The sequence below is a fragment of the Lepisma saccharinum genome, chromosome 9 (assembly GCF_977018435.1).
Source record: "Lepisma saccharinum chromosome 9, izLepSacc3.1, whole genome shotgun sequence".
Classification (NCBI taxonomy): domain Eukaryota; kingdom Metazoa; phylum Arthropoda; class Insecta; order Zygentoma; family Lepismatidae; genus Lepisma; species Lepisma saccharinum.
In genome coordinates, this window is record NC_139237.1 from 69022746 (window position 1) to 69044596 (window position 21851).

General features: G+C 35.8%; 1 protein-coding gene across 2 annotated transcripts; it reads right to left on the minus strand.

The window, feature by feature from the left end:
• Positions 1–426: 426 nt before the first annotated feature.
• LOC145992715 (small integral membrane protein 14) lies at positions 427–20323 on the minus strand. 2 transcript variants are annotated; one of them, XM_083129099.1, is made up of 5 exons: positions 20199–20323; positions 16308–16437; positions 14765–14813; positions 11609–11757; positions 427–1309 (listed from the first exon to the last, which is right to left on the minus strand). In XM_083129099.1, exons 2-5 carry the CDS (start codon positions 16383–16385, stop codon positions 1265–1267), a joined length of 321 nt encoding a protein of 106 aa, XP_082985225.1. In that variant the 5' UTR covers positions 16386–16437; positions 20199–20323; the 3' UTR covers positions 427–1264. The 2 variants fall into 2 exon arrangements, with proteins under 2 accessions (XP_082985225.1, XP_082985226.1); XM_083129100.1 differs by lacking the exon at positions 20199–20323 and adding an exon at positions 19937–19958.
• Positions 20324–21851: the final 1528 nt, after the last annotated feature.

The following is a 21851-nucleotide window of genomic DNA, read 5'->3' on the forward strand; positions in this document are numbered from 1 at the left end:
AGTATACATAACCCCTCCCTTTCGAAAATCCTGGGCACGCCACTGAATTGAACCCTCTAAGATGTGATATTATCGAGAAGTTGATGCTCTTACCGATGCAATATTAGCACATATATTTGCAAATTTGCACTCTCATACAAAACTGCCTGGATGCTAGAGTTGGACACTTTCAGCATATGCTCTAGACAAACCTTGTTTTGCAACATACAAGGTACGTACGTTTTAAATTTTGTGTGGTTCCCTATGAAAACTGACAAATTATTGAGGAATGTTTTGAGTTTCCCTTTTAAGGAAGAAGATCACCTTAGATAAAAGAAATGGGCAGATACCATACTATAAAGAATTATCCATTTTTATTTTACAATTAAGTTTGAAGCGAGAGTGCAAGACTGAAAAAAAAAACTTATCAATTAAAACAAAACAACATTTAGGATAGGAATAATTATATTTCAGAAATAAAGCCAATACATGCTACATACACACGATTTGAAGATCTAATACTTACAAGTTCAAAATTTACACAAATCGGTCACAAATCTAGCAGCTGTAAACACTCTCGCATCTGCAAATGTATCTATGCTTACGCATACATATGTACATATATATATACATATACATATCTTCATATTAATTTCCATTTACTTTACAGGTGTATCTATATACACTGTAACAATCACTCACTCACACAGACAGAACTGAAACAAAGAGAAATGATCCTCTCTGAAAAGATGGCCATTCCTTTAGAGAATACTGTTAGGTGTAGGAAAAAGGAATGTCAACAATATGAACAATTCAAAAATGCACACACACACGCACACTTTACATATACTCTTTCCAACAATTAAAAATAGACACCATGTGCACAAAAAATATTGTGTGTGTAAATATCATCTCAATGCTGATACCAAAAATGGAAAAAAAAATTCACACAAAAAAAAAAAGAAGTGTAGTGGAAAATGATCAAACATATCCAGTAGGGGCTGAAAGTAACGAAAGAAGCTACTGCATTTATTAATGTAATCTTCAGATAAATAATAATAAAAAGTAAACAGTGCAGCATAAACTAATATATATTGCTGTCGGTCCTTATATTGAAAGTTAAAGCCGTGTTTCCCAACACGGTTCAGGGGTAATCTGAAGAGCATTCTGAATCACTGTTGTTTGTGCATTGTATTGTATAAATATTCTCCCCCCAGTGCTGCTGTTTCATAAATGAATGCCTGTGATCCTCGTCAGTGATTCACATTCTAAGTTAGAGCAACTCTCAATGTGTTGCTGGTGGAGGAGCTGGGGGAGCACCCCTTGGGCCCTGAAAAGTAAAATAAATCATGAGATTGGAAATAATATGTAAACATGAAGAGTGAATCTCTAATGTCATAATATGGTCACATCATTAAAATATGAACACTACTACCAGCATATATCAACACAATGAAGTCTAAATAAAGTGTTCTTCGAAAGCTATTGACCTACATTTCACTATTTCATTACATAATAACTAATGGATAACAATAACTAAATCTCAAGCATGTCATCTTACAGTTCAACCCTCTCTTTGCGTACATTACTACTCTACATTAATAATAATTTACTTTTAGGCCCGAGCTGATGAATTGCTATTGGCCGATACCAGTGGACATGATAGCGGAAAGTATTGGTTGAAATTTATATATCAATACTGACCAATATTCTTCGAGCATTTTAGACTTTCATAGGATGCCACATGGCACATTTTTATTTTACACCAGTTTCGTTTGTAAAACTCGATTTTGTGCATAACATGCATTTTAATATACTGTGATGTAATTCTAGAATATTTAAAAAGGAAAACTCTGATAAATTGATGCATATAATTGGAGTAGAATATTTACACGATATTGTTCATCAATAGTTTGAACAACTTTTAATTATTACAATTCTCAAGCATTGGGGATCATTAGGAATAACAGCATCCTTATGGGTGGGTATCTGTTCAAAGTGGTATTGCTCACCTCTATTTATTTATTTACAATTACTAGACAATATCTATATCGACACCCCATTACACACACTCGTTTTAGTACTGAACATCAAAAAATTCATCACACTGCAAATCACATGCACAAAACAAATTAATACAATCTAATAATATCCCGAAGCCAAAAGAGTAAGGCATTTGGCGAGCACAAAAACACACTTCTTCTGTCCCTAGTATCAGAATATGGAACGATGACTAGAAATTTATCTTGGAAGTTTTAAAACAAAGCTAAATGCAATAAGAATCAAGAATGAACATCTTATGCACTGGCAATAATTTATCAGTAATACTCGAAATCTCTGCCCATAACATTGTCCAACATGAAAATATGTCAGTAATGGACATACCTACTACATCGACAGGTCTCAATGCACACTCAAAATTGAATGAAGTAGTGCTCGCCTCTACAGAGGGATATGATACAGAGTTGGAAACAATGGTCATAAGCAAAATATCAAAACATGAACAGCTGTTGACTTCTGCTCTTTGATCTGTGGTCATTTGTCAGGAGGCAATTAAAAGAACCACTTAGGGTTTAAAACAAACTGACTTCTGTGCTAGAAATATTTCCTTGGTTGTTCCAGTTTTTCTATTGTTTTCATGTTTAACTCTACAACAATTGAAAAAACACAAAATTAACATGAATGGCATTTGAATATTAAAATGTCATTCAAATGCCTTGCCAAAAACTATCTTACTTGTTCGTCACACTTCCTCCTATCACAATGATACAAGCTGTCAGACGTGGATCCACAGGTAGGGCGAAAGGGGCGATCGCCCCTCACAACTGCCATGTTTTTAGCTATATTATTATGCCTAATAATATTTAAGACTCATTCGTTCTGTATTTTTATCACCACGTTTAACAGGTTCGAGAAGTCCACTGCATGCTCATGATAGGCTAATCGGAACTGGACCTACAGTTTAAATTTGAATCAGAACAAGTCTACAAGGTGCCTTAAAAGGGAATCTGACTTGAAACCACTGCAGAGAATGCATGTTATTTCTTTGTTTATTCTTATTAATTCTCACATCTGCCCTTCAGTTTACCATGACAACGGGAGGAATTATGACAACAGAGGCGTAGAAAAGGATGGGCGAGCACCTGAGACCTCGTGTCCCACGGGCTCATTATTTTTTAAAAAAATGTATATATAGACATGAGAAAAATAGATGGAAAGGGCTAATTTTTGTCTGCGATAAAACTACAACACACTGTTTTTAACCAGTTATAAATTCTACTGAAACATTACAATTTGAATGAATACGTCAACTATTTAGTGTTTTAAATAAACTGGCTGATAGCCATCTGATTTTAGAATATTCAGGAAGCCAAACAACAACAACACTGAAACATTCTCTTACAAAGATTGAAAAGCATAAACCCAATTTTTGACGTCTCATAATTTAGTAATTCGAGAACATCAAGAAACATTATACACTTTTTCTTGTATGTACGCATTGCTTGCATTATAGAATTACTTTCCTGTAGTTTACGTCACAAAGAAGAAAAACTGTTTTCTTATGCTTGTAATAACCGTAAACTACAGGAAAGTAATTCTATAATGCAAGCAATGCGTACATACAAGAAAAACTATTATTCATCTATTACGGGGAGAGAGGTACGTACATTCCAGCAATATCAAATCAAGATTCAAACAACACTTCAGAGAATCAGATTTTTGAGAAGATGCAAGTTAAACAATATAGTGCCAAATTTTTTGAAGTGGAAAGTTCGAACTCGTAATACCTACACCAGTGAATTTAAAGGAAAGCTACAAATGTTAATGATAGGACGACTAATCAGGAACTCGTACTCAGAATTGGACAGCCTTTCTCGAAAGACATATGATCTCCACATAACATTGTCAAATTCCTTGCATCCACTCATATGGGATAAAGTAAACAGAGCTACACAACAAGTTGTACAACACTACATCAAGCTTTCAGAAAGGAGACTTGATAGGAAATTCTACCAGCTAATTCAAGAAGAACAAGTTATATACAACAACAATGAAAGAAGGGAAGCAGTTAATGTCACTGGTAAAATAAAAACTAAGAACATTGACAACAGATTATTTATAAATCTTACGGATATTGAGGTACCTGATGAGTATATAGAAATTTTTCAATTCGGAATGAAATTTTCAGTTGGTAGTGCTTATATACACAAGGAAGATTTTGTGATTTCAATAGAGAAAGCACTGAATTTCTTAGATGATGAGGAGGAAAAGAGAAAATTACGAAGTCTCACACATGATGCTCTTGACGAACGGTTAAGTTTTGAATACAACAGAAGAAATAACAGAGGTCCAAAATACACGGAACGGGAGAAAGAGCATATAAGGTTGGGGAAAAAAGTTCATAGTTTCAAGATCTGGTTGAAAGAAAACGACATTTTCTTAATAAAATCGGACAAGGAAAATAAACCTGTCCTTATCCGAATTAAGGACTATAAAGAAAAAATGGAAGAATGTTTCAAAGTAAACGATTTCACAGAAACCTCTCGAAACCCTATAACTAAAATAATAAATGAGGTAAAGAAAGTAATTGAAAGCAGTATCACGATACCAAGAGAAATGAAGAAAAAACTCATTGTCAAGAATTCAACCCTGCCGATTGCCTTTGGACTACCAAAAACTCACAAACCGGGAACTCCAATACGACCCATCATTGCAACTTTCACACATCCTGCATACAAACTATCCAAATATTTAGTTGAAAGACTTGCTATAATTAAACAACAAACACCATTCAGTGTTAAAAATGCATTTGAAGTGAAACAGAAACTAAAAAATATTGTTTGGAATAATGAGTATCGTATTGCAAGTTTTGATGTTGAAAATTTATATCCTAGTGTCCCAATAGAAGGTGCCACAGATGCATTACACAGATGGCTTATTGAGATGAAGGTTAACCCAGTAGAATCATGGGAAATGGTTCGATGGTTTACTGTATGTGCAAATTACAATTACTTTCTATTTGATGGCAAAATATATCAGCAAAGTAATGGTCTATCAATGGGAAACCCAGTATCCGGAATCATCTCCAGCATTTTCCTTCATTACATAGAATCTCCAATTGTTAATGCGATAGGTGCGGATATCAAACTCTACATCAGATATGTAGATGATGTGCTAATTATCGCTAAAAATGAGAACACCATCATGGACGTATTTAAATTATTAAATGAATCACATCGTCGCATAAAATTCACTTGCGAACCCATGAATAACAATGTAATTTCTTTCCTTGATCTGCAAATTAAGACAACTGACTCAACAATTCAAACATCAGTCCATAGGAAAAAATTAGCGGGGGAAAAATATATCCATGCCAAATCAGAACATTCGCGTATAACAATGGATAACATATTTTTAAATTTTTTCCTGAGAGCACAAAGACTATGTTCTAATGATGAGGATATCAAAAATGAAGAAGAAAGGCTCTTTAATATAGCAAAAGAAAATGGTTTTCACACTAACAGAATAAACCAAATCAAAAAACAAGTTGCAAGAAAACTAAAGGAAAAGAGAAATACAGACAAAGATGAAAAATCTGTTGAAAAGAAATTTGTGTGCATTCCATTCCACAAGGGATTCTCACATAAAATTGCAAAAATTTTTAGAAGTTTTAATTTCAAAATTGTTTTTAAATCACCAAGAAGTTTGGAATGTACATTTAATGAATTCAAAATGAGAAACTCTCTACCAGATGTGGAAACCACAGGAATATATAATATAAGTTGTTCATGTTCAAAAGATTATGTGGGACAAACAGCAAGGAAAATGGCAATAAGATGGCACGAACACGATTTGGACATTATAAATCTAAACCCAAGAACAGGTTTGTCAACTCATATCATCGAAGAGAAGCATTTGATTAAAAAGAGAAGGGTTTTAAAAAGATTAACGGGAAACACAGAGTTGAATGTCTGGGAAGCTTCGTTCATTGCAGAAGAACACTGGAATAAATTAAATAATGAAAATGGTAACATAGATCCAGTATGGAGTTTTCTTTTTCACAAATGGAGTAAGCCACCATCTTTAAAATTTAATGTAACAGAAAACATCAAGAGACTTTGTGAAAACAATGATGAATTTGAATTGCCTGATGATATTTTGGATTCATAATTTAAATAAAAATAAAACAGACTGTTTTTTTCACAGTTAAGTTGCTATATTACAACAATGTAACATTGACAACATCCATTATATAACAGATTCTTTTTGTTTAAAAATTACTAACCATTGTTATAACTGTATCTTTAGTCAAAATGAAAATAAATGTCTGATGAAAGGAGCGTGTGTTCTCCTGAAACGTCACAAAGAAGAAAAACTGTTTTCTTATGCTTGTAATAACCGTAAACTACAGGAAAGGAAAGTAACATTATACACAGCAGAAACAACAGAAAATTAAGGAAACTTCACATATTTGGTGAAATTTCTTTTGAAAGATGACCAATTACCACAAAAACATTCCAGATGTACAAAATAAATATCCACGTTCTGGAATTCAAAATGAACTGATAGGATGTCAAAATGGCTATATTATAAAAAAGGATTGTTCATTGTTGAAGCTCGTTACAGTACCTATGAAACTACATCCAAAAATTGACGACATATCATTCTAGTTTTTGGACTTTTAACCAGTTATTTTTTTAAAAATAACAGTGGTTAAAAGTCCAAAAACTAGAATGCATAAGAATTGTATTGAACTAAAGCCAGTGATCAGAACGCTACATTTTAAAAGTAGCTTCGCTACAACTACAGCTACTCTTCCAAAATGTAGCTTCGCTACAGCTACAGCTACATTTACCAAAAAGTAGCTCGCTACGCTACTCCTGTTCGCTGTTCGCTACTCGCTACTTTTTGTGCTACTTCTGCGTAAAAAACAACTTAAAAACAATGATATGGGTATTAAAAAAATCCCCTACTACTGGTAAATAGATTCTGTTATTCATTATAATGATTCCAGTCATTTGATAATTTTGATAGCAATGTTACTTCAGTTACTTATTTTTACTATAGTTTTTGAGAATACCATACCTATGCAAGTGGCATGTCAATTCAAATTTGATATATGAATATTGCAATTAGGGTGTTACCCAAATTACATAATTATTACAATTATACACAAATAAAATTTGGTAGAATTAAGTATTTATGTTCACATCAACATATTTTTCTTGAGAATAAATATTTCATTATCATTCTTCCTCGTTCTCACAATTAGCCGAAAGTGGCAGAAAGCAACTACGGATAAGAGAATAATTAAATAAACCATTTATCCTCATTGTCATGATTGAGAGAAGTGGAAGAATAGATGAGGAGGTAAACAAAGGAGTACAAATGTATGGTGGTGGACTATATCAAAGCGTTTGAAGATTAATATGGAATAGGGATGTACCTATGAAATGCAAGAAGGTAATATGTAACACATACTATGTGCCAATAAATACGTATGGAGCAGAGACTTGGACAATGACATAGAGAGACAAAGAAAAGATGTAGGCAGTGGAGATTAATTTTTTAAGGAGTCTTGTGAGGAAGACTAGAAGGGATAGAATGAGAAATGAGGAGATTTGACAGACAGTGGGTGTAGTGAAGCTTCAGGACAGAATAGATCAGGCACAGATGAGATGGTTCGGACACATGAAGAGGATGGATGCAGAAAGACTACCAGTAAGAGCTTACAATGCACAAGGAGTGGGAATAAGGCCAAGGGGGAGACTAAGATGTCGGTGGAAAGAGCAGATAGTGGAGAGTGTTAGGAGACAAGATTGGAACACCTTGGAAAGAAAGGAGTTGTGAAAGACCAGGAAAAAAAATGGAGAGGCTTAACTTCTATGCCGACCCAGCCAGAGGCAGGAAACAGCGAAGGATGATGATGTCATGATTAGCAAAAGTTACAGAAAAGTGACGCAAAAGTAGGAGAAATACATAAATTTGAAAACTATGTATATTAACTAAAGAAAATTGTCGTTTCTGCAGGAAAGTCAATAACTTGTACATACTTTTTGCAATATGATAAAATTATTGAGGAAACTGTCGTGTAAACCTGAGTGTTCTAAACGTATTGTAATTTTAAAATTTGTGAACAAATACTATCTCGAAAATAACTGTAATTCCAGAAACTCTATCATTCTTGTAACAATAATTTCTTGCTGGTGAGATCTTATATACTGACGATGATCAATGCTGTTAACGTACTGAGCCATTTATTGCTGGCACTATTCCCTTGTCAGTGCAGTGGATATTCCATTGCTCGTTTTTGCACTGCAAGTTGTGTCTTTCACAGCAATTAATGACATTTTGGTGTCTCTTACACCATGAATATCCACAGGATTTGTTCCGGGAGTGATGCAAACGAGGCACTTTTTTCCAGTGGTGCAGCAAACGAGGCATGTTTCTCCCCAAAATAGCGATGCAGCTAAAAAAACGTAGCTGTTAGCAGGAATATATTCATATATGTCACTTAGTTATCTGGATATCTGAATTCTTCAGATACTAATTAAATAAATTACACAGATATCTATAATCTACACTCTAGATAATCTGTATCTCCATGTAATAGACTGTCTTTATGAACCTCCTGCAACATTAAGGGTTATTGTTGATTTTTTCTGACACTGTTGCCACATTCAAAAATTACCTCAAAATGTCACGAAAAATGTAGCTGTAGCAAAATTTTCGCTACAACTACAGGAATTTTGTAGCTTCGCTACCGCTACAACTACAATTTTCAAAATGTAGCATCGCTACAGCTACAAATTTTGTAGCTAGCTACAGTAGCGACGCTACAAGTAGCTCGCTACTTCTGACCACTGACTAAAGCTTCAATATCGAATTTCCATTCAAAAATGGAGAGATGCTGGCAGCTGCAGGATAGTACGTAAGTTTTGAATTTACTATTTTCAGTTGTTGTAATTTCTGGCTAATGCTAATGATTTGGCTTATTTTACTTTTCTTTCCTGCCACTTGTGGCTACTTGGGAAGATGAAGATGAAGGGACAGTCACAAATAACACCCATTCCCATGCCGACATTCAAACCAGGGATCTTTATTAATACTATATATGTTCAAAGGTGTTTGTCTGTAAAATAGATAAACCCTGTGGCCAACAGGGCTTAAAGAGTACCAAAGCCAGCCAACCTGATTTCAGTTAGATGGCACCTAATGAACTCACAGAATCCCATTACCGCTACTGTATACAACTTGATAGATTAGATTGAGGAATGAATGCTAGTTTTTCTCTTTATCTGCTATTTTATCTACTAGTTATATACACAGGATTTTCCTGAAGTAACTTGGATTCTTATGCATTGCTTCCATATTAAACACACTATTGTTGCTAACCAAAGCAGGTTTTTTATATAATCAAAAGCCCATTACGTTACGTTTCCACCCTATATCTCATGAATCCTTGCTATTTGGATGGCAAGAAAAACTATAGGATCTCTCCCGATAAGGTTCTTTCCCTACCGTTTAGTAGGAGACCTCGTGGAAATTCCACCTAGGACAATGAGTCTGCCTCCACGTTGGTGGCCCTATACTAGGTGTGATAGTACACAAGGTTTTCCAAGCTAGTACGAGTTCGTCTGCTCTGGAATACTGTTGGGTCGGGAAGGTCCTATGTTTGCTCAGCATCCACTGTTATGCTGGGGTGAACTTGCCAGCTTGCCACAGTAAAATTACAGTAATCCATGAGTCCTCCCATGTCACTTCAGGTAAATGTAGGTGTGTAATGAAGAAAGCCTTGATAGCCAGTGTGTATGTAGGTATGCAGATACAGTAGTAGGTATATAATGTAAAACCACTAATGGTTCTTTCTTTTGGGTCTGCAAAGTAATTCCTTAAGCTTGTAGGTTAGGTTGAGGGATAGGGTGATTTGTGCAATTTTTATTACCTTATATTTATGTATGCCAGTATTCGCAGACTCAAAAGGAAGAATGGTGTATTACAAGAGATCGCTGTGGACATGAAAGCGAGATCCTGTAATACACAGATGCAATCGACATATATATCAAGTGTATTTGCAAGCTATATATCAAGTCGATTGCAGTTGGTTCTCCGTCGCAATGCTGTAAGGTACAAATGGCCTTGTGTCCCTCTTCCAACTGTAAAAAAGAGGCCCTCCCAGAGGGTAGAGACGTTGACGGCGTTGTGAGGCTTTGAACTAACATTTACCTGTACCAACACTAGTTGGCCCCATCTTTTCAGGACCTTGAGAGACATAGATTGCCCATGAACCATATCAGATGGAAAGCACATTAGATGTCTAACTTCACGGCTTCAAAATCAACAATGCAAGGATCCATTCTAGGTCCCGAATTGTGGAATCTATACTTTAAGATTTGGTAGGGATTGTCTCATTTTGTATTCATTAAATGTACATTCCGAACTTTTTGGTGATCTAAAAACAATTTTGAAATTAAATCTTCTAAAAACAGATTTCTCATCTTTGTCTAATATAAAATTGCAAATTTTTTTAGAAGATTTAATTTCAAAATTGTTTTAAGATCACCAAGAACTTTGGAATGTACATTTAATGAATACAAAACGAGAAAATCCCTACCAGATGTGGAAACCACAGGAATATATAATATAAGTTGTTCATGTTCAAAGGATTATGTAGGACAAACAGTAAGGAAAATGGCAAAAAGATGGCACAAAAACGATTTAGACATTACAAATCTAAACCCAAGAACAGGTTTGTCAGCTCACATCATTGAAGAGAAACATTTGATTAAAAAGAGAAAGGTTATAAAAAGAGTGATGGGAAACACAGATTTGAATGTCTGGGAAGCTTTGTTCATTGCAGAACACTAGAATAATGAAAATGGTAACATAGATCCACTATGGAGTTTTCTTTTTCACAAGTGGAGTAAGCCACCATCTCTAAAATTTAATGTAACAGAAAACATCAAGAAACTCTGTGACAGTAATGATAATTTTGAATTGCCTGATGATATTTGGGATTCATAATTTTTAAAATAAAAAATAATGTGATCAAAATTTTTATCTGAAATAAAAATAAAACAGACTCTTTGTTTTTCAAAGTTAAGTTGCTATATTACAACAATGTAACATTGACAACATCCATTGTATAACAGATTCTCTTTTTAGTTTAAAAAAAATTCTTAGCCATTGTTATAACTGTATCTTTAGTCAAATAAAAATAAATGTCTCATGAAGGGAGCATGTGTTCTCCTGAAACTTAGCAACAAAAACCTGTGTTTTTATAGACTACAAGAGAAATAATTCTAGAATGCAAGCAATGCGTACATAAAAGAAAAATCCTTTCAATGTTCCTATAAAAATTCTGGGACTGTCTAATATAGAGATCTGACTGGAAATGAACCATCTGCAAATCTGGAGAGAAGATAATGTGGAAACTGGCATTTTGACCTTTTCGCATAGACGGAACAGGTTTTGTGAATTGAACTGAATTGACTTGACATACTCCACATATGACTTTTCACTATCATGCAAGAGGATCCTTCTAATCACTGATCAAACTGCCACACTTTCTTTGTGGGAGACTAATTTGTGGCCATGTAGATAATGTTTACAAAATAATACCCCATACCTGTCCATTATGTGGTTTTGCATCATCATCACTTTCGCCACGGATGACAGAAGGTCGCAGGAAATACAGGGCCAAAGCAATAGCAAACCAACACATAGCCATAAGGTAAAAGCTATTTTCTGAACTCCTATCCCCAGGTACATTTGGCACTGAAATTTCAAGAAACAGCTACATCAACATATGAAACTAAAAGTATGTTATCATGACACTCACTTTAGCCAATGCTAGCACACATGGTATATATATATATATATATATACGTTGGAGGCGTGTGTGTGCAATAGAGCAAAATGGGATTCGGGCTGTATATGGAAAGCTGGTAGACAAATAAACATTGGAATCCTACATTTATTGTTTTATTGGAGTTCCTATGTTTGCAATCTTTATGATTAGTGTCGAAAATAAAAATGTGAAACACATGTCTGCTAAGTAGTATATTAAAAACTTTAAAAGTAAAGAATAAGAATAAGTTTGTAAGCAAACTGCCAAGCACAATTTTGGAGTTTTTGTTGTAAATCCTCAAAGTTTCTAGTGAGATAAATGTACCTGCACAGCCTGTCACAGTTTCTTGATGTCTGGTTGTGCACTTGAAACTTTCAAGTGGAGATCCACTTTCAAATTTAGCCAATTATAGATTTCGAACAAGTATTTTATTACAAAACATATGAAACAAAGATAAGAGTGCCAGTGACAAATCAGCCTTATTTTTGTGTTTAGTGTTAAAACTATGGAGTTTGAAACAACGAAGTGCGATTCTCGACATCCCTCTTCCAAGCTGATCACATACATCCTTCAAATCGTTCACGTACACCTGGGGGTATGCTTACCACAGTTTGAGAACTACAGTATCACATTGATGGACAGAGGTGTAGCAAGGGGTGGGCGAAGCGGGTGACTGCCCGGGGCCTCGTGCCTAAAAGGGCCTCGCACTCCCAGGTTTGTACGAAAAAATATATAATAATTAGAAGTGAGAAAAATATGTGAAAAAGTTATATTGTTTGCACGGCAATAAAAGTAATACTGAATACGTTACATGTTTAGCATTTGAGAAGCCACGTCTCTATAAACTAACTAAGAATAAAATAATTTTCCGTTTAATCAATTCATTCGTTTTATGTGCTTGGAAGCAATGTTGGAAACCTCTGAACATAAAACGAGCCAGTTTCTGTCTCCGACGGTATGCTTGGTTTAAGCTTGACGAAAGATTTTAAGGCAGTGTGTTATATATTTATCTGAATTCTGATATCATGAAACTCAAACGAAAGAATAGTCTTACTTATTGTTACAAACTTGCAACCCACAGCGGTAGATGTCGCAATGCATTGAAATCCAAACCTTACGCGGCACTGCGACAACAAAACAGACTGAAAAAATCCAACAATTTTTCTTTGTTTTGGAGTTTTGTTAAACACAAGCATTATTGTGATTGTTGTAACTGTAAGATCTTCACTGCTGACATATTTAAGCCTTGAAGCCAGACACAGTACCCAAAGGATGATCAGAGTAGACATTTTAGCAATTTTCACTATCACAGAATAATGAAAACTGGTGAGAACTTGATCAGACGTTGGTTAGTATATTCCGTCTCTAACAATTGCGTTTATTTTTTTCATGTAGATTATTCTCTTTAACGCAGACCTCCCTAATGCTAAGCGGATGTCATGACTGGAAACATATGAGCAGTGTGTTACAGAGTCATGTAAACAGTGAAAGTCACATCAATTTCATGTTAAAGTAGCTTGAATTAGAAGAGCGTTTGTTAGAAGGGAGTTCTATTGACCACGTAACACAGTCACGTATTCAGGAAGCTAAAAAACTCGCCATGCTATTGATAGAGAACGATATCGCCTCAACTCTGGACTATTCAGAAATTGTGAGCAAATTCAGCTCCAGGAAGAGCAGAGAATGACATTTTTAAGGTGAGTAAAATAAAATGATAATATTTTCACTTTCATAAGTTCATTATTATTGTTGTTGTTGTTAAAATTTTGCTAACGTATGACTGGGGATTTTGTATCGAACAACACTGTGTTTCAAATTTAGAAAACTGAAGGGGACCTCGCGATATGTTGCTACGCCACTGTTGATGGACTAGAGGTCGCAAAATGCAGTACATTTAAGTACAGGCTATAAGATTAGAACTCATAAAACCTCTTCAATATGAACTTTCTTAGTGACACCAACATGCAGTTCTAACACAAAACAGCAAATATTCCACGAAGACATTCAAGATTCCACTCAAGCTTAACTCATGTATAGCACCACAATTATAGCCAGGTAATATGAAAGGTGATGTTTCATATCAAATGACAGTGTTCAATCAATTCTACAACATTTATACAAACATGTGACTAGTAAAATTATGTGAAATTTCACAAATTCCAAATTTCCAAAAGTCCTTCCCACATTTAAATTTACTATAACTTTGTAACGAACCGATATATTTCAGTGAAATAAAGATTGTACTGCACAGTAGTATTTGAAGTTTTACATGGCAACACTGTACGTTGAAAGGATCAGGCGACTGCAAGCGATCAGATGAATTCAGACAAGATTGCATCTATTCAGGAGGCAGGTGGATTGGCTGCAGAGAACTTAAATCATGGCCTCCAAGGTCGCCAGACCTGACTCTGTGTGGCTTTTGGCTGTGGGGAAATATCAAGATGGAAGTGTATGCGAAAAAGCCAAGAGATCTGGATGACCTCAAAGCAAAGATATCTACAGTCATCGTGGGTTGAGGACAAAATTGCAGGAATGCATCGATGTGAATGGTGCCCAGTTGGAGGTATGGCAATGAGGAAGACAGACATGCAGTGCTGCCAGGTAAAACTTTAAAGACCACTGTGAAGTACAAACTTTATTTCACTGAAATGTCTCTGTTCATTACAAAGTTGGAGTGAATTTAAATGTGAGAAGGCCTTTGGAAAACCTTGTATTGGATGATATCCACAAAGTATTTAACAATGATAATTTGCCCTCTCTAATGTGTAAGGAAATGAAAACACTGTGTGACAATGAGGTAGTGAAATTGAGGCTGTGCTCTGTGGATCTGGCCTCTTTATGTCAGGAAGGTGCAGGATATTGTACATCATATTTACGTGTCATTCTAATTTAAATTAATAAAATCTTAACAAAATGCAATGAAAATATACTCACTTTCATCCAAACATTCTGTATCAGTGCAATAGGCCTGAGACTGTCGAAGCTGCAAAAATAAAACACAAAATTACATTTTGAATTACTCCAGGCATAAAACACACAATTGTCAAAGCAAATAATTCTCCATCGACACCTAAACTATTTCAACCATGGAAACAAAATTTTCTTTGACATACATCAAGTTTATTGTTACGAGGAACCTTGAAAGGAAGATGAGAGGTCACTTTGCACTGGGAAGGAGCCTCATTTGAACATTCTGTGAACTTCAAAAAAGTGACTGAGCAATATGAATAAGCAGTGGCCAGTAACAGCTCAATGTCATCCCATCTGTACATTGGCAAAAGGCCAAAACATACATAAAAAAAAAGAGAGACAAGATTCTGACTGCCTTAAACAAAGGAGAATCCCATAACAAACTACCACGAAATGGTGCCAATGACGACAGAGTTCCTAACTGATGTAAACTGTGGAAATCAAGAACTAATGAGTAATAAATATATGAAACCAATTTTTTTTTTTAAAGTGTAACAGGTCACCTTTAACAACAAAGCTTTCATGATTTCTGCTTCTTCTGTAACGTTATGTAGTAAAACTGAGATGAGGAATCTAATATTCAAATACACTTGTCTACCTTTGAATCTGATTTCATTGTGGATTTGGCGATTCTCTATTTACATAGCAAACTACATTGCTTTTCCTCAACAATACAAGATGGTATGCAATGTTGTATTCTCTCTATTACCACGTTATCACTGGTAAAAAAAAGAGCTTATATATAAAGAGCTTAAAGACTGGTTATGTACACCACTACTCATTCTCCATCGCACCCTTCTGATAACTTTGATTTCTCCACAATTGTACGTGGGGAGGACACGGGAGCCAAAGCAAGTGGCTATTTAAACACACATCCTGCGTGGTCAGTCCCACTGCTGCAAATAGCAGCATTATATCCAATGTAATTGGACTATCCCATGGGCGAAACTTTCCGGGGTCAAAGGGTACTTGCCCCAGCAAATTTTCAGGTTTATAGTTAATGGTACCGAGGGCCTCCCTGATGGCATAGTGGTCACACAAACCCATAAAAGTGTTCACAAATGTCTAATTTGAAGCTAAATTTATGTGTCCACACCTCCTAAAATCATTCATATGCCCTTCTAGATTGGAAAAGAAAGATTTTTGATACATGGTGGACGGTTCTCTCTTGGCCAGGAACATCACAGTTCCATATACAAAACATTCCAAAGGCACACCCTTTCTATCAACAATATATACATGTTCTTATGTAGCATGATTATACAGGTCAAAGTAACAATATTCCCATCACATCATGACTGTAAATGGGGAACTGAGAAATAAGATGCTCAATTCATACAATCGAGGCATTTAAGCACAACAAAATCACATGATTGCTTAGTATCTCTAAAAAAATTATAACATTGCATAAAAAGGCAACACTGCTATTTGGCATCATTGATCATCCATAATTTTTCAATTAAATATATTCGGGGGGCTTAAATGTTATATTTACGGATACACTTACCAGAGATAGGAGGCGCCTCATCGCCAATTCATGGCTCCAAATGCATTCACAGGGATCAAATCCTCCTCCATCTGCCATTTTGAAGATGTCAAGGTGCCTCTCCCTCTATAACAATCTAATGATGCGCTACCTGCAAGGATAAAAAATATATTTTTATTTCTCCAGAAGCTCAACAATACACGCACACAAAAAAAATCAAGTCACCTAAGGCTTGGTCACAAGAACTGTGAGGCACATGATACTGAAACTGTATGAAGGCACTTGCACGACCTCTACCCTAAGAATTGGAGTTATTGATCAAACTTCAAGGCTGTGGGGCTTCTACTGCCAATTGATGAACTACACAAAGTATAGAATGATACAACTTAGCAGTTTGGGCAACCAAGGAACACAGATCTCCACTTGTTACGTTACATGGGAGTATAATAGCAAAACTGCTACAGAAAGTACTTGTCTGAACAGAGGTATAGTCATATTAAGCAACTTGTCAACACACGCTACACTGCTCCAGAACATAGTGCAAACACCAAATTGACGAAGTAGACGAGTCGGTGTTGCACCGTGTAACCAACTAGATGCAGCCACCAAATTTGAATCCTCTTACAGAAACATATATAGCTATAACCACTTATTAGGTACATCACAATAATAATGCACTGTTGTTGTCATTATCAATATATGTAGTATGATTTATTCTGTACAGGAAGCAGTGGAAAAAGCTCATAGGATAGGAATAGTATGGCAACTAAGAAGTCTAGGAAGGTAACACCAGTGTTTTAAGTCATACAAACACTATGAAATCATGAATACAACAAAAGAACCTTGGAACTTGAAACCCCTGAAGACAGAATCCTGGCAGTTACCACATTCAGAATCCTTTTTCATGTTAAAAAATTGCATCTACATTCTAAAGGGGAAAAAAATACATATACAGGGAAGAGAATAAAATGCAGAAATATCAAGGTAACAAATCCCTAACCTAGTCAATGTAGTAAAATCAAAACATGTATTTTATCAAAACGATTATTATACAATATCTGGGTGTTGAGCATAATTGTGTACTTCAATGCAGGTTTACAGTCTGGGACAGCAAAACTTGCAGCCTAAAAAACAGGTAAGCACATTAAGCTAGTAAACAATTATCCTTATTTTGTTGTCACAACATGTTTTCACATTTATGAAAGTCCACACGAGAACCAAAGTTTACGGGAGAGTGGGGTCATACCTCACCAGTTGCACTTTTCCTTAGGTATGTCTATTGGACAGGTATATTCTCCTCCACCAGTTTCAAAAAGAAAAAAATTCAATAAGGCAACAGTTACATGAGAGTGTTAGGAAGTGCTATAGAACACTGGAAACGATTGTGGTGGTATGTTCAAGGCTTGGAAAAAACTATAATTAGTTAAAAGTGTCACTAAATATTACTTACCAGAGAAATTGCGATTTGAAAATTAGTTATATGAGCATCCATGCTTAGCACTGAACAACTGTTCTCTGTTTACAATTGTCTCAGACACAGAGTTTCAGCAGGATTTTTCAGGTACAAAGGTTTCGTGCTCAAGGCCATATACTCCATGATGTGTGTTGGAAGTAAATAGGGATATTATTTTAAAATGCTGACAGCCCTAAACCTGGCCTGCCTAAGCTAACAACAAAAGCATGGTACCTTTCACCCTTTGTACCCCCTCGAGAAAGTGTAATATTTGGCATGGTTTATGAAGATTATCTTGTTAACGCATGCGTCAATTGTGGGAAAAGAATTAGTACTTTCTTTCAGTTCACATCCAAGAAATGTAATATAATCTTAGTTGAGCGCTCTCGTGTAAAATAAATAATTCTCCTAAATGAAGAAATTAGAATGTAGAAATGCTCATTAATGTCGTCACAGAGCAAGCTGTCCTTTTTCACACAATTGACGCATGCGTTCAGGAGATGCCTCTAGCTCAGGGTGATGTGATATTGCTATATAAAATATGTCTGTTACCTATCTTAAACCACAACAGGCGGAGGGCTTCGCACAAGTGAATATATACACCCAACACAACATTCCACAATAGCAGCTATAAATTTACATTGTTAGGTTAAGAGTGTAAGGTTTGAGGCTGACAGCAATTTCAGACGTATTATTTTGCTATTTTAGTGTGTATACAAACGGTTTTTACTAATAATAATAATCCTTTGCGCATCAGCCCCAAAGGGCCTTGGCTTACCTACTGACTGCCGGTCTCCCTCCCACGCTTTCCTTCGTCACCTCTAATCGTGGAGATCTGCAACCAGTAGTTGAATAGTTGGGGAGTCGGCCCGACGTATCCCCAGCCATTATAGTAGGTTTCCGGGACCGGATTACCGCTTACTCATTCGAAGCTCCCCAATTTCCTCACGATGGTGGGTTGCCACCGGCCGTATACGTAGGCCAAATAAATTCCGACCAGAGCCGGATTCGAACCTACACCGTTCCGCAGTGAACGATCTTAAGACGAGTGAACGCCTTAACCCGCTCGGCTACGGAGGAAGACTTTTACTAATAATAAAGCAGCTAAAGTACTCCGAGATGGCAGGTGTTTACTCATGCGGGCTATATGTTGAGATCAAATATCTCCGTTATTTGTGTTTTCCATATACCGGAACCAATTTTATATTATGTAAAACATCAGAATCTGAAGATAATCAACACAATTGATACAGTGGGTGGGTGGCCCCCAAAAGTATTTTGGGATGTAATACCCTTTACACTTCACGTCAGATTATTAGAAGCAGCAGTACATATGCACAACAAAAACAAATGAATGGCAGATAAGAGTATATGTACCGGAAAAATCGTTGCTAACATTATAGTATAGGGGAGACTGATTTCTTCAAATTTACAGGAGAAAGTACTTACGGAAATCATTTTCTGTAGCATTGTGGAAGTTATGAAAAAGTTATAAACAATGTGTGCATCATGTTTAGTTTAAAATTGGGCTGTGAATTATTTACACATAGTTTGACAATTCTCAAATAAGTGATTAACCAGAATGTTGTTCATCTGGGATGTTGTGTATGCCCATCTTGGAGGGGTGTAATGGTAAATTTAATCTTAAATTTAAGAATAAATTGAGCTCTTGCGAAGAATTCAGGGAGGTCAAAACATTTGGCACACACAGTGGAAATAAATCACTTGCCTCAAAACTCTACACTGCTATCAAGGCGGAATCATACTCTGCATGTACAATCAAAAGTAATACGCTGCCAAATGTCTAATTTTTCTCTCTTAAACATAACATATGAAATCATAGCATAAAACATAGTGACATGACCCCCCCCCCCCCCTCTGTTGCACTTAGTCCTTAAATATTTGCTTATTTCTCTTGTATATACGATTTTTTTTTAATTCGCTGCAGCCAATTGGAAGATCCACTTTCAGTGTGATACACTTTTACAATGATAAAATGCTTTACATTCGTAGTTACATTAATACGTCCACATCAAATTATTTGATGTAATGTAGTATTTTCTATGCAAGCATACATTGCAAAGGTAGAACGTAATGCAACTTAAAAGAAAACATTGTAGATTTATTATGCTGTGTGAAAATTGACAACTGGTCCGAAATTCATGGTTGATGAAATTCGAAAACCTCGACCACTCACCTGGTTATATTCTTACGAATGAGCCACGTCAAACTTATCTCCAATGTAAAAGCTAACTTTTTACACCAAAATGCGAATCTCAACTCAAATATTCCCTGTACATCCTACTGACATCTTGAATTTGGATTCCAAATATGGGTCATCAAAATATTATCCTACCAACTCAGCTGAAATGATAGTATGAACTTTGCACAAAACTTGATACACTTGCGTTTTTTTACTCTATCATACTTTGGCATTTAGGAAGAAACACGCAACTTACCACCTTTCTTCCCTTAGGCTACTAATTTGCGTTGTTCGGTACCGTCACTTACGACAACAAACACACACGAAGTTGACAAAGTAACCTTGTGTGTATTCAGCCCAGCTGAGTTACTTGTTCTCGTGTCATTGGTATAAGGAACGACCAATCACAGTCATCCTTACATTTCGTCAACAGTCTACGTAGCATAAAGCAAGAGAGAGAGAGAAGTATAATGAGCAATTCTACATCTTAAAAAACGCAGTGCCAACGCTTTAACTCTGAGCATCAACTACGGGTGTGGCCAAAATTTAGGCGGGGGGGGGATTAGTTGTTTTATAGTAATAACTAATTCACTCTCTATGCCATTCCTAAACCTGATTATTGTGAAACATGTTTTCCGCCTGTACCCATTCTGCGGAAGATCAATTCAGTCTCCATTGATAATAAATTACATTTATTGGAGCGGATATGTATGTTGCTCTAACGCAGATTTTACAAGATCGTGTCAGCGTTAATTCTAATCGAATACGGTGGAGGCACAAGAACAAGTGGTTCAGATCCCACTTTAAACTGTAGGTCCAGTCCCGATTGACCATTCTGTATATAAAGTGGTCCTAAAACCAAAACTTGAATCGAATACGAAATGGAGAAAAGTATTGTTGCAAAGTAAAAATATTAAGAATAATAATAGTAAAAAGTAAAATTAACGGATAAAAATTTCTGACGTCAGTTGCGTTGATTAATCAATAATAGCAATTATCGATACACTAGAGAAGATAATATCTTGGACAACTGTTTTTCTTTCTCTTTTCTTTCAGACTTCTAAGAATTAACAAACCTAACATGTAGCCATTCATTATTATGTAAAACATTTTCTACCTTCAATCACAACTACGGGGAAATTATAACAATAAAGTTTATGCATGGATGTGCATGTAAAAGTCTTAATTTCGAAAACTCCAATGGAACCATTTATTCTATACAGAATGTGTAAAGATTCGAATCTGACCGTGTAGATTATTTTTAATATAATCAAATGAAGGATGTCAATGTTGAAACGAGCCTGTTCAACCACCCCATACTAAGTACTTTCCCTCTCGCTCTGTTTATTAAAGGAAGTTGTTGAACAACCTTTATCACCACGGTAAATTTTCAATTTTTAATGATTAGATAACGTACAGAAAATTCTAAGTGAATTACTAACGCATGTAGTGGCCTCGGCGAATTTCAATAAACAGTGCCAGAATAGAAAAATATATTTTCTATTTTCGAATTTTCAACAGCGTTCGGGATAGAAATTGATAACTAACTAACTAACTCTCTAGCCTTCTTAAACCCGAAGGTTCATGGCTGGAGCAACACAGGCCTTCCATCTGTCCCTATCTTGAGCAAGATCTATATACTCTTTTCCATCCCTACCGATTTCCCTTAGGTCCATCTCAACGTTGTCCCTCCATCTTCGTCTTGGCCTTCCTACAGGTCTCTTACCATCAGGTTTCCCAACAAGAATCCTGTAAACTCCTCTTTCCTCTCCCATTCGTGCCACATGGCCTGCCCACCTAAGTCTTCTTGATTTAATTATTCTGATAATATCTGGACATGAGTACAAATTATGTAGTTCTAAATTATGTAACCTTCTCCACTCACCTGTCTCCTCATCCCTTTTAGGTC

Excerpts from the sequence above, each read along its gene's own strand:
- LOC145992715 (XM_083129099.1), bottom strand. The coding sequence starts at position 16,385 with ATGGCAGATGGAGGAGGATTTGATCCCTGTGAATGCATTTGGAGCCAT. Across the intron at positions 11,758-14,764 it reads TACAGAATGTTTGGATGAAA|TGCCAAATGTACCTGGGGAT; the intron begins GTGAGTATATTT and ends TTGAAATTTCAG. Across the intron at positions 1,310-11,608 it reads CAAAACCACATAATGGACAG|GGCCCAAGGGGTGCTCCCCC; the intron begins GTATGGGGTATT and ends TTTACTTTTCAG.